Source organism: Talpa occidentalis, unplaced genomic scaffold (assembly GCF_014898055.3).
Source record: "Talpa occidentalis isolate TD23 unplaced genomic scaffold, MPIMG_talOcc4v2.1, whole genome shotgun sequence".
Classification (NCBI taxonomy): Eukaryota; Metazoa; Chordata; class Mammalia; order Eulipotyphla; family Talpidae; genus Talpa; species Talpa occidentalis.
In genome coordinates, this window is record NW_026555331.1 from 41,784,484 (window position 1) to 41,796,753 (window position 12,270).

The 12,270-nt window shown below is 32.2% G+C and overlaps 1 protein-coding gene across 2 annotated transcripts in view; it reads right to left on the reverse strand.

Moving 5' to 3' along the window:
- Window positions 1-651: 651 nt before the first annotated feature.
- LRRCC1 (leucine rich repeat and coiled-coil centrosomal protein 1) overlaps window positions 652-12,270 on the reverse strand; it is a 30,366-nt gene continuing 18,747 nt past the window's right edge. Inside the window, exons 13-19 of one of the 2 annotated variants that reach the window (XM_037504644.2) lie at window positions 11,070-11,255; window positions 10,168-10,342; window positions 8,798-8,961; window positions 5,406-5,614; window positions 5,176-5,313; window positions 2,975-3,110; window positions 652-1,437 (exon numbers count right to left, since the gene is read on the reverse strand). In XM_037504644.2, the coding sequence (XP_037360541.1) occupies window positions 1,315-1,437; window positions 2,975-3,110; window positions 5,176-5,313; window positions 5,406-5,614; window positions 8,798-8,961; window positions 10,168-10,342; window positions 11,070-11,255 (1,131 nt within the window). In that variant the 3' untranslated portion in view covers window positions 652-1,314. Of the gene's footprint in view, window positions 1,438-2,974; window positions 3,111-4,019; window positions 4,436-5,175; window positions 5,314-5,405; window positions 5,615-8,797; window positions 8,962-10,167; window positions 10,343-11,069; window positions 11,256-12,270 lie in introns of those variants that run through there. The other variant, XM_054692150.1, reaches the window with a different exon arrangement.

The following is a 12,270-nucleotide window of genomic DNA, read 5'->3' on the forward strand; positions in this document are numbered from 1 at the left end:
ATCGGTAGGTTAACCTCTTTTATCAATTTAGGAAGTTTTCAGTATTATTTTTCCAATGTTTCTTTCATTTCCCTCAGCCCTCTTCTGTATTTCCTTATAGGTAAATTTCATACTGAGATCTATGACACCATCAAGCATGTATAATGGAAATTGGAGGGTGAGGGAAATAAAACATTGGAAAAATAATACAGAAAACTTCCTAAATTTGCTAAGAGATTAACCTATCAATCAAGAATTTAAATAAAATCTTTTAAAACGTAGTTCAGTGGGCCTTCCTGGTGGTGCAAGGGGTTAAGACACAACCTATGAAGCTATCTGCAGCCACTGTAGCACAAGTTCGATCCCCCGCCAGGGAGATACCCACATGGCGCAGCAGACCTCTCTTGATTTGCTCGTTGCTCCCCTCAGCAGTGGATTTCAGTGGATCCACCTGTTCTGTTCCCCACTCTGTCTCTAGTGAATCCTCTCACCCCACACACCTCCAGCCTGTACCCCAGTTCTTGTATGCATAAATAAATCTTAAAAACAACAAACAAAAATAAGTCTTAGTTCAATGGTTATTGGTTTATAATGTGGAATTATATTTTTTCTTTTAGAAATAGTAAAAAGAATAGAATTTTTGTTTAGCAACTTAAGAAATGACAAAAGTGAAACAGTAATTAATGACTAGATGGGAAGTGAAAGAAAACTATTTCCAATGCAGAATAAGAAATGTCTTCATAAAGAGTGATTAAAAGATAAAATAACGGTGGAATGTTAGTGTTTCTTTTGAGGAACAATGTTTATAAAACCTTAAATGTAATCTTTAATGAAAAAGTCATATGCATTATAAAAAGGGAACATTATGAGTGATACGGAGATGGCTGTACATGCTTTCTTAAGATTTTCACATTTCCTATTCAGATTGCAAATACTTTTTGGCTATAGTTATCATGATTTTAAAATAGTATATATAATTAGTTCTTCACCACAATAAGGAAACAGCAATGATTAAATATTTCCCCTCATATATAGTCAAAATCTTAATTTTCATTTACATATTTGTAGCAAATGTGTAGTAATCAAACAATATATAGCAGAGAAACAAGACAGTGTCTTAAATCTAGTTATTTTGATAGGCCTTTCTAATACAATTATCAACAATTTATTATAAAAACCTAGATATACAATTGAGCAAGTCTTTTAAAATATAATCAGAATGAAATGTATAGAAAAAGACATTTGAAAGTCATAGCAGTTACTACTATTACAATATTTAATCATTTTTACAATAGATTTGCTGATCCATTTCAATTAAATTTGTTCTCAGAACCATCACATTTCTTGCTGAATTTCATTTAGAGCATAAACAAGTTGCTTAATTTTAACTTCCATTGCTTTTTTGTTCTTGAATGTTTCTTCCAGAAGTCCACGCATTTCTTCTTCAACTTGACAAACCTAAATCAACATATAAATTTTAATTTTCTTAGAGAAAATATTTCCAAATGCATTCTGAAAAATTCATTCTTATGCACATTCTAATTTGTGATATTAATTAAAAGCAAAGAGGGTAATAAAATGTAACTTGTTCAATACTGAAAGAAAAGTGTTTATATAGTAAACATTATATTTCAGAGGGTATCAGTACTTTCTCTGATACAGTACTCCTGACAGTAGACTATCAACATGGCCACCCCTTTGTATCAGAGAGAGTACTGATAGTCTCATTTTTCTTTAGAAAAGCACTGTTCCTTCTCACCTAAATTATCTATGTGATGTCTCAAAAAATATTTTTCATGATTATCACATTTAACTTTTGGTACAATTTCTCTAGCTCTCTAATAGACACATAATTCCAACACCAATATTGGCAGGTGGTCCAAAGTCCAACACAGTATTTCCCCTTCCATTAATGTTTTCTTATACTTTATTTAACATTATCTAATGTACCTTCTTGGTTAAACACTCAATAGATTTTAAATAGACATGCAGACCTTTTCTGCCGCCCGCTGCTCCCCTCAGCAGTGTATTTCATCAGTCTGCCTGTTTTGTTCCCCTCTTTGGCTCTGGTGAATTCTCTCACCCTCTCATGCTTCTGACTGTACCCAGTGCTTATATAAATAAATAAATAAATCTTTTAAAAAAATATTTTAAATAACTGAATTTTGAAGAAGTTATACTTATTTATTGTGATTATTTCCAAAGACCTTATTGCCTCTTTCTATAGATTCCTAAGAGTAATGTGAGTTAATCATACAACCTTGATTATAATTATATGGTATATTACTTTTGTCTTTCTGTTATTGAACTCTTTTCCAGTTGCTGATTATTAAATCTCCACTCTTACAGATATCTCAGTTTCTTACTTCAAAATCAGGGGACAATAGTAATTCACAATTGTCCCCTCACCTAGTGTACATTAACAGGGATCACATTAGAATCACCTATGGAGTTTTAAAAATAGCTGGATCTGACCCAAATTTAGTAAATTAAGTCTTAGGGGGGAAGTACATGCATATGTTATTATTAAAAAGTTACATAAGTGATACTGATGTTTGCTTCTGATTCTGCATTACTTTATCCACAGTCCTTTGTCAATGATGTTAAAAGATAAACTTAACAGTCTTGAATCCTAATTTATAATAAATCACTCTTTGAGGACTTTTTCCAAAGTAGTGATGGATAGTGATTGATTATATTTAACACATTCACATCCTTACCCTGCCTATGTATAACCAGGGGCAAATTTTGTTGACAGAACATGGTGCAGGTACATATCAGGATCACAACGACAATTTTGGTTACATTAGAATTATATGCTTCAACTAACCTAATTATTACCCATATTCTGGCCAAGTTTCATGACAGTTTTGGAAATATTCTTCACATTTATTTGATTATTAAGTTGCCCTTTCTTTTATAATTCTCAAAGATTCCATTTATTTAGTTATTTATCAATTTAATAATTTATCAAAGTGAATTTTACTTACAGTACCTTTAAATTTGCATTTTCAATATATTTCTGCTTTTCACTTGTCAGCTGTATTATTTCAGCTTGATGAGCTTCAACAATTGTGTCAACTTTTTTTTTAAAGGCATCATTCATACTATGAAGCTTTTCTATTGCATCCCTTAAAAACAAAACAAACACACATATCTACCTGTGTGTCTAAAACTTAGGAATTGTTTCTTTTTAGCTAACAGCTCTTACATTCAAATATTAATGGATGCCTAACTCCACCAAGTAGCAAAAGGCTACTGTGGGTAACAAAAGATGCAGGTAGTCAGAATAGGCTAGACTAATATCAAGGGAAATTTGTTACACTTTCACTATCTGAAAGTTAGGGAACTCTGGTTTTCATTCCTTTTGAACCTAAGGATATGGTTTAAGTACTTTTACAGTTGACTGCTACCAGTTGTCTTTTCTCCATGTATTTGCAGTGTGACAGTAAACTGAGATGTGTATAACACAGTAAGGTTTAAGCTTATAAACATGTTATGTTTAACTTCCTTATGCTAACTTTATGTTAATAATAAGCACATTAAAAATAATTTCAGTGCTAAAAGTTTCTTAGAGGCCAAACATCAATTCCATTATATTATATATGAATAATTTTATAAAAAAAGTGAAGTCCATAATGACATATGAAAATAATGGAATCTGTAACACATTTTCTGGCTTTGAAACAACCCATAGTAGTAGTGAATTGAAGACCAGGACCATAAATTAAAAGCCTTTCTTTTATTCCTACTTGTAATAGTCACAAACTGTATTCAAGTTTTTCAACTATAAAACAGGATAATCCTGTCTACACTGTCAATCTCACAAAATTACTAGTGAGTTCAAAATCCAGATTAAAGAAAAAAAAATCAATTTATACATTATAAAAAGCTATACAAATTAAATTTTTTCATTAATAATTCCTTTTATTAATATTCCCTTAAATTAAAAATTGTATATAGTAATCCTAGTCATAAAGACATTAATTTATAAAACCAAGTATTATTTTTGTTATTAATTACATAATAAACGATGCAATATAAGAAATTATGAAAATTGGCAGGCTTTAAGGTTTTTATTAAGCTTAGGAATTACTATTTATAGGAAATGATTGTTTCTTTAAGGATCTAAAGGACTCCAGGTTACAAAGTTGTGACTGGCAAGAAAGAAAATCACAACAGGTTCCAAGCCAAGGTCCCTATATCGGTGCTTGGATGAAAGCAAAGCAGAACAGGTCAATTAGCAGACAAACAAGAACTGCACTTATCAGTCAAAACTTTCTGTGAAGTATAATAGTAAAAGTTCTCATTTTATGTTGATGACAGGTTCTTGGAAATTGCATCCTTATGTGAAACAACATACAACGAAAGCAGGTCCTTGAATAAGGTAATTTTGTTCAATGTTGACTGGATTGTTTTTTCTCATCAAGGTTATAAGGAAACGTTATTTGAGGACCTGTTGTATAAGAAATCAAATTCCAGGTTCTATTAGATTTGATATAAAACCTATCTGTATATGAGATTTGTGGGCTATTTATATGCCACGTTATCTATAGTACTATATATCCTGACACAAAAACTGATCATTAAACTATCCTAGCTACTTTACAAGGCAGCCAAATTCATACATTATCTTAACAAATCTAATAATGTAGTTTACAAGATAAGCCTTCATTTCCCTAGAATATTTTATAAAGTCCATATAACAGTGGCATCCAGGTACATATTTTCCTCCCCTTTAAAATCAAGTCTTATTCTCAGTGTGTATAGGCCAATGGTATCTACATCTTCTCTAGAGTTTTCAGCTCATTGCCCTTGGTAAGTCAAGTGAGTTCTTTCTCTATATTGTACATACAATATCCAAATATATTACTAGCAGCTTTCATGCAAACAGCATGAAAACAATCACCACAGTAATAAAAACAGTATTCAAATGTCAGGCACTGTTTAAGTACAAATAATTCACACAAGCTTATATTACATATAGATATAAATATATGTAAACACAATTAAACTTCACATCAAACATTTAAGGTTGGAACTATCTTCCGTTTTATAAACGGGATGAAAATAAAGTACTTGCCAATGACTATGTCTAACTTATTTTTAGCTCTTCTTTGTTTCTACGTATTTCACCTATCCTAATTCAGTATTTACATTAAAAATACCCCATCTACTTTAATACTTAATGCTTACTTTTGTAGTTCAATACTTTTGTCTCTTTCTGCTTTAAGTTTCCTTTCCTTGATTTCAAAATTTTCTTTTACTTCTTTTACTTGCATTTCAAGATGACATAGAATTTCTCCTTTATCATGCCACTTCTGATTAAGTGTACTAGTATGAAAGAGATAATTTTAAAGATAAAATTGGTTATATGAAATTGTTAAAACATATTTTACTTTCCAATAGGACATACTATATAATACCTGTAAGCTTTTCTAATTTCTTCGAGTTCTAATTCTTTTACTTTCAACTGCTGTTTTAGTTTTTCTTTTCTTTCATTGTGTCTTTGTAGTTTCTCAAGTATTTCATCCAGTTGTGAAGATTTTTCATCAAGTTGTTCTTGAGTACATTTTTGTATTTCACTGATCTTTTCTTGCAGTACTTTTATTTCTTCCTCTCTTTCCTGTAAACACTTCAGGAAAAAAAATCAGTATTCTTATTAGTCCTATATGTCTCATTTTCTAATTAATTAAAATATGGCTTGAAATTAATATAAAAACTAGGTTTAAAAATAAATTGAATGTTCAATAGCTTTAGAAAATATTTACAGGTTTTTTTTTTTCACAATAAGAAGCATCACTTCTACTTTAAGTGCTATTAAGAAAGATACATTTTTTGCCCTACTTATACTTTTTATTTTAGTAATTATCAATCATAGAGGACTAGTAGAAGAGAAGGAAAAGAAAGCAGCACACCAAAAATGTCTATTCAATATTTTTGCATTTGAAAAGATCTGTTTCCATGACAAAAAGAAAAAAGTTCAAGGGGAGCAACAGGAACACAGCAAAGACTACTTTGCTCTGTGTATGTATGATACCAATTGTTATTTCTGTTGTGCTAAGCAAGCATTTCCTTATTTTATTATATCTTCTTATTATATCTTCTGTATTATGAGTCAGACTTTACATTTATATACTACAAATCAGAGGATAACCTACAAAAAATATCAGAACCACCACAGGCATTGTTAAATGTTTGCAGGTTAGGTCACATATGGGCTATTTATAGTTCCAATGAATATTTGTTTGCTTTATGAGGATATGTATGGATATCTGGAACAGCCCACTTATACACTAAACTACTGACATCAGTCTCTGCAAGTGACAAAAGACAAAACTGGAAGTTCTTCCTTTTATGCTATTTCCCCTGCCCCACCTTGCTTTTTTTTTTTTTTTCCTTTAAGGAAAGAAAGGATGGAAGCAAACAAATACTAGACAAGAATAATTTAAATATGGATGTATAAGCGTTATAATGAATGCAGTTCATAGTCCTCAGTGTGTTTTATGTCTAAAAATTCTAGGCAATGATGTCAGGTAGTTTTCTAGTCTTACCCAAGATCTGCTTAACAGTCATGAATTGTATTTTTCCCCATGACTCTATGAAGCAGTTAAGAGTGGGCACTCTTGATGCATATTATCAGGAATCCTCTAAAGCTATAAAAGATTCATATAAAACAGCCCTATGTAAAAAAAACACACCAAAATTGCATCATCAGAGTCTTCTGATGCATGAGAATATAAAGTACCAATAATGCACAGGGAGGAAACAATTAAAAAAAAATGTTTCTGATGTCCATGGTTAGAAGCTAACTAGAGAATCTACTTAATTGAAAACATCAAACTGCAAATTTTGTAGATTTGATTGTTATTCCTTTTGGATTTACCAATAATGAATTTAGTACTGAAAGAAATCAGTATAACTATTATCTATATGATATGTAATTCGATGGAAACACCAATACTGCTCATATTTGAGGCTGACAAAGTTCTTGAGTGAATGTAATAAATTATGAAAGAATTTTGAAATTATGAATTTTGAGAACCTAAATCTAAAATTAAAAGTCATCTGTGTTTCAATTCTAATCACATCATTAGTAGTCATTTCCTTTGAAAACTGCTTAGAGATTGATAAGGAGTCAATGGTCCTACTATAGAAGTAGTTATCTCAAAAGCAATGTACTATTTGGAAAGTATCATCTGCGCTGTCATGTGAAATTTAAATGCAAATCACAAGTCTTTCTGTTTCAGATTTAGCTTAACTCAAGGGAAAATATGTTGACTAGATTTTTAAAACACGAAAATAATTTAATGCTACAAACTTTCATGAATAATTTTCAAGTCCGCTTGGCATATATGTTAGATGTATTTTAAATTTTGGCAATACTGAAACTGAAATTTCAATTTAGTCAACACCGATATAATTGTTTAGGGCTACATAGTCCAAACTTTCGTAGCCTATATTTTTACACTTTAACTATGATTATAGCAGCATTCTAAGAAGATTATGCTTATCTTCTGTACTGAATAAAGTTTAATTCATTTTTTTAGATTTTTTAAAATATTTTATTTATTTATACAAGAACTGGGGTACAGGCCAGATGCACAGGAGGGTGAGAGGATTCACTAGAGACAGAGCAGGGAATAGAACAGACAGACTGATGAAATACACTGCTGAGGGGAGCAGCGGGTGCAACAGGAGAGGTCTGCCCCGCCATGTGGAACCCTCCCCGGCGGGCTGGGATTGAACCGGCACGGTAGAGGCTGCGGACAGCTTCACAGTGCGGCGCTCAACCGCCTGCACCACAATAGGAGGCCCAAGGTTAAATTCTTAAGGAGTTTCTTAAAGACTGAAAAAAAAAAATCTTAATCATAATTACCCTAAGGAATGAACAAGTAACTTTATGGTGATTATCCTATTTATACATTTCTTAAAAATCCCTCTCTCCATTGTCTTTATACTTTAAGAAACAGTCCCTAGAAGAAAATTTTGAAGTTGAAATTTGATTCAGTGCTCAAGATTATGTTCAGAAACTTTCTCAGGAGAATTTTCACGAAAGATACTTGGAAACAAATGATCCTGTTAGTATCCTCTCTTAAGAGGTCATGTTAAAAAAAGAGTACAAAGATTTCCTGGGAAAAATGCATAAATCTTTTAAAATCTATTGATATACTTTTTTTTTTTTTAAGATTTATTTATTTATTTATACAAGCACTGGGCACAGTCAGAAGCACAGGAGGGTGAGAGAATTCACCAGAGCCAGAGCAGGGAGCAGAGCAGGCAGACTGACGAAGTACACTGCTGAGGGGAGCAGCGGGCGGCAGGAGAGGTCTGCGCGCCATGTGGGACCCTCACCTGGTGGCCGGGGATTGAACCGGCGCTGCAGAGGCTGCGGGCAGCTTCGCAGCCCAGCGCTCAACCGATGCGCCACCAGGGGAGGCCCTTGATATACTTTTAAATACAGGATAGTAGATCTTATAATTTTGAGAAGTGATTTAGCAATACGGGAAGATACTAAACAATGCTTTAAATGCATATGTTAAACACATAAAACATTAATTTTCTTATGATTACTAACCCTTTATCAATACTATTTCCTGTCATAAATTTTCATAAAATTCTGAATAAAGGTAATTTCAAGTTAATAAATGTCATACACAACTTTTAAATGCCAAATATTATAATAGGAAACGCATGACAGTCTGTTCTAAATTCTACAACAGTTGAAAATCACTGAGACAAATATTTACTGGATAATTTGAGTCACATTTTCAAATTTGTCATCGGTTCTTTTCCAAAAATAAAATGTAAAACTTACTTCTTTTAATTTTCCAATGGTTTCAGTCTGGTCTTCAATGATTTTGCACTTAATTCTTAATGCATCATTTTCACGCTCATTTGCCTTTCGTAGAGAATCATTTTCTTTACATAAACTTTCAATTTCAGCCTCAAGTTTTCCACGATTTTGGGCTAGAGAAGATCCTAAGAAGCAAATATTGTCAGCAATAAACTTAAAAAGACCTGGGGTGATTTGTACTTTATGAACATCTAATTTAACAAAGTATAATATTGAAATAAATAGAAAAACTGAGTAAGAAAACTATATATATATAGTAGACTATATGAAGAGGAAAGGGTAAGAGAACAAAAAGGCCTTCTAAAACATCTGTGGTGGGGGCCTCTCTGGTGGTGCAAGGGGTTAAGATGCAACCTATGAAGCTGTCCACACCCTCTGTAGCACAAGTTCAATTCGCAGCACAAGTTTGATCCCCAGCCAGCCAGGGAGCAACCTACATGGTGCAGCAGACCTCTCCTGACTGGCCTGCTGCTACTCTCAGCAGCGTACTTCAGTCATCTGCCTGTTCTGTTCCGCACTCTGTCTCTGGTTAATTCTCACCCCCTCACACCTCTGGCCTGTACCACAGCTCTTGTATGCATAAGTAAATAAATCTTCAAAAAAAAAAAAAAGAATTAAAACATCTGTGCCTACTTAAAAACCTAAAACCACAAAGCAAGAATAAGTAACTTGGGATTATAATATTTAATTGGTCATGTTTGGCAATCAAACATAAAATTATATTAAAGATTCCTACATAGGATGGACTAACAAGCAACAATTCACTAAGAAAAAACATCTTATTTATTCATAATTTATAAGGTACCTATAAATGCCATAAAATAGAGTATATATCTTGCTGTATAGTGATTGAGTAGAAAGAGAGTAAGACCAAGCTAAACCTAAAGTGGTTTTCATTCATACACTCACCTTTCTCCATGCATACAGGATAAAGTTACCAATTTTAAAAGAAGTTACCATTTTTAGAAAATAATTAAATGCTGCATGTAGTACAAATAACTTAAAAGCATTGTATAAAAAGATTTTTCAATAACTTACTCAGTTATAAAGGTAGGCTTGCTTAGAAAAGTAACCACCAAATTATACTGGAAAGAAAACAAAAATCAGAGCTATAACTTCATAATTGGTGTAATAAACTATTTCCTTTCCATTTCCTAAAAGACATTTCATTACTGTTATGCTCACATATGCGTATGTAACTGTCCATATAAAGTGTCACCTTTCTTTGGGTATGTCTAGGCAGAGTTAAGCCCTTCAATTTCTCTGCAATACCCAGATTTGCTGGTTTGGATGAATGGGCTATTATTCATTTGAAAATTGAATAATTTTACCTTGTAGTGCCAGTTCCTGTCCCCATACTTTTCTTTCTGTCCTTAAACCATAAATTAGTGATTCCTTGGCTGCTAGTTCAGAAATAAGTTGGACTTTTTCATGTTTGAGAAGTTCTATTTGAATACTTTTCTGCTTGTCATCTTCAATCAGAATTTCAAGGGTGTTGATTTGATTCTGTATACCCCCAAAAACATGAAAAAAAAAAGAATGCAATTATATTTAAGTGCTTCTTTATTTTTTTTGCATTTTTAAGGAGAATAATGTTATTTAATAAATACAAAGTAAATGTCACTAAATTTTCTATCTAGGAAGTCTCAGTTTTATTAAAGATATATATGTTATGTGGTATAAAGTAAATTTTAAGAGGCTACTCCTTTAAACCCTCTGAATGACAGTCTAATTTATTAAAAGAACAATTTACAGATTTAATACTCAAAATTTCTGATTAGAAATTTATATTAATAATTTAAAGGTCAATTTAGGAATAATGTCCTTTTGGGGGCAAAATATCAATAATGGTTAAAAATTAACAATAGCAACAAAGATATTTAGAAATTATTATAGTGAGGTATATCTAAAAACCACTACAAAAGCACAATTAATATGAGTGATTCACACTGTGTTACCTCAATCAGTACTACTGCCACAATTTTTGTTATACTATGGTATACCTGGAACCTTTTAGATTTCTTAAAGTTCACTTATTTTTCTTAATACTTTATTGTAAGCACTACAATCTGAGAAATCATGGTTTAAGATCCTACTTCCATTACTTTTATTATTCATGACTAATGCATAATGACTTAAAATTACTTTAGTTGTATATCCCTAAAATCATCCTAATACACTTGAGAAAAGAATAGAAAAATTAAGAAGGAAATATAATGTTACAATGTCTTACCTGTAAATTTGCTGTTGTTTCCTGTTTCATTTTAGAAACTTCTGCAAGTTTTGTTTTTTGTTCTTTCACCATACAGGTCAGATCTTTAATTAAAGAGGAAGACTCATTTTCTTTTCGTTGAGCCCAAATAAGAGCATGCTTGCTTTTTGCTAACTCAGTTGCAACATTTTCAAAACCATCTTTAACCTATATTTCAAAATTGCATCATAAATAACAGTTCTCCAAATATTTAGAAATTACCTGTTTCTGGAACCAGCTTCTTTGTTTTTAGAATCCCAGTTTTAGCAAAAGAATAAATTATTGACACAGATAATTTGTTTCACTCTATTAATTTCCAGATAATGAAGCAGAGACCCGTGGAGGTTTATTATTGCCCCACAATCACTCAGGGAGTTAGAGTCTGAACTAAAATCAGAATTCATTCACTCAATAAATATTCACTGAGGACCAGTTACATGCCAGCCATTAGGCACAGACTAAATTCTCTCCTTTTGACAAGCTAATTTCCTAGTACATAGAAACTGAAAACAATAAGCATAAAAATTATACATCATGTAAGATGATACTATGTGCTTACATTAAATAAAGCAGAATCAGAAGAATTTGAAGATAACTATGCAGAAAGGTGAGAAGAGAATTCTAGGAGTGAGATGAGATGAAGGGGAGGTAGCAGGAGATGAAATCAGACGGGTAAAAGAGGGCTAAACTGGAGAGAGTTTTAATAAAACTGAATAAAATGGAGGCAACGGAAGTCTTTGAGCAGAGAAGTCATATGATCTAACTTACATTTGGAAAGAAAGTTCTAGCTGCTATATGTTGAGCATAAATAGAAATGGGTCAAGAATGGAAGGACGACTAGGAATCTCTAAGAATAAGAAAGGGAAAGACAAAGTGGCAGTAATAGAGGTGGTGAGGAATAAGGTGTATTTTTAAAATAATGGTGACTGAATCTCTTAAGGGGTCATAGTAAGTGATTATTAAGAGAATCTGTTAAGGGATCTGGGACATGAGATAAAGAAGAGTCAAGATTCTAATGTTTTTGACCCCAGCACCCAACGGGTGGAGCTGTCATTAACTAAGTAGGAAGACTGGTTAAATAGAAGCTTTGGGGTCAGGTCAGTGTTAAGATACATAAGTAGGTGGTTAGATAAGTGTATCACTTGGGCAAAATATCCAGGGTGGAGTTATAAACATGGACATC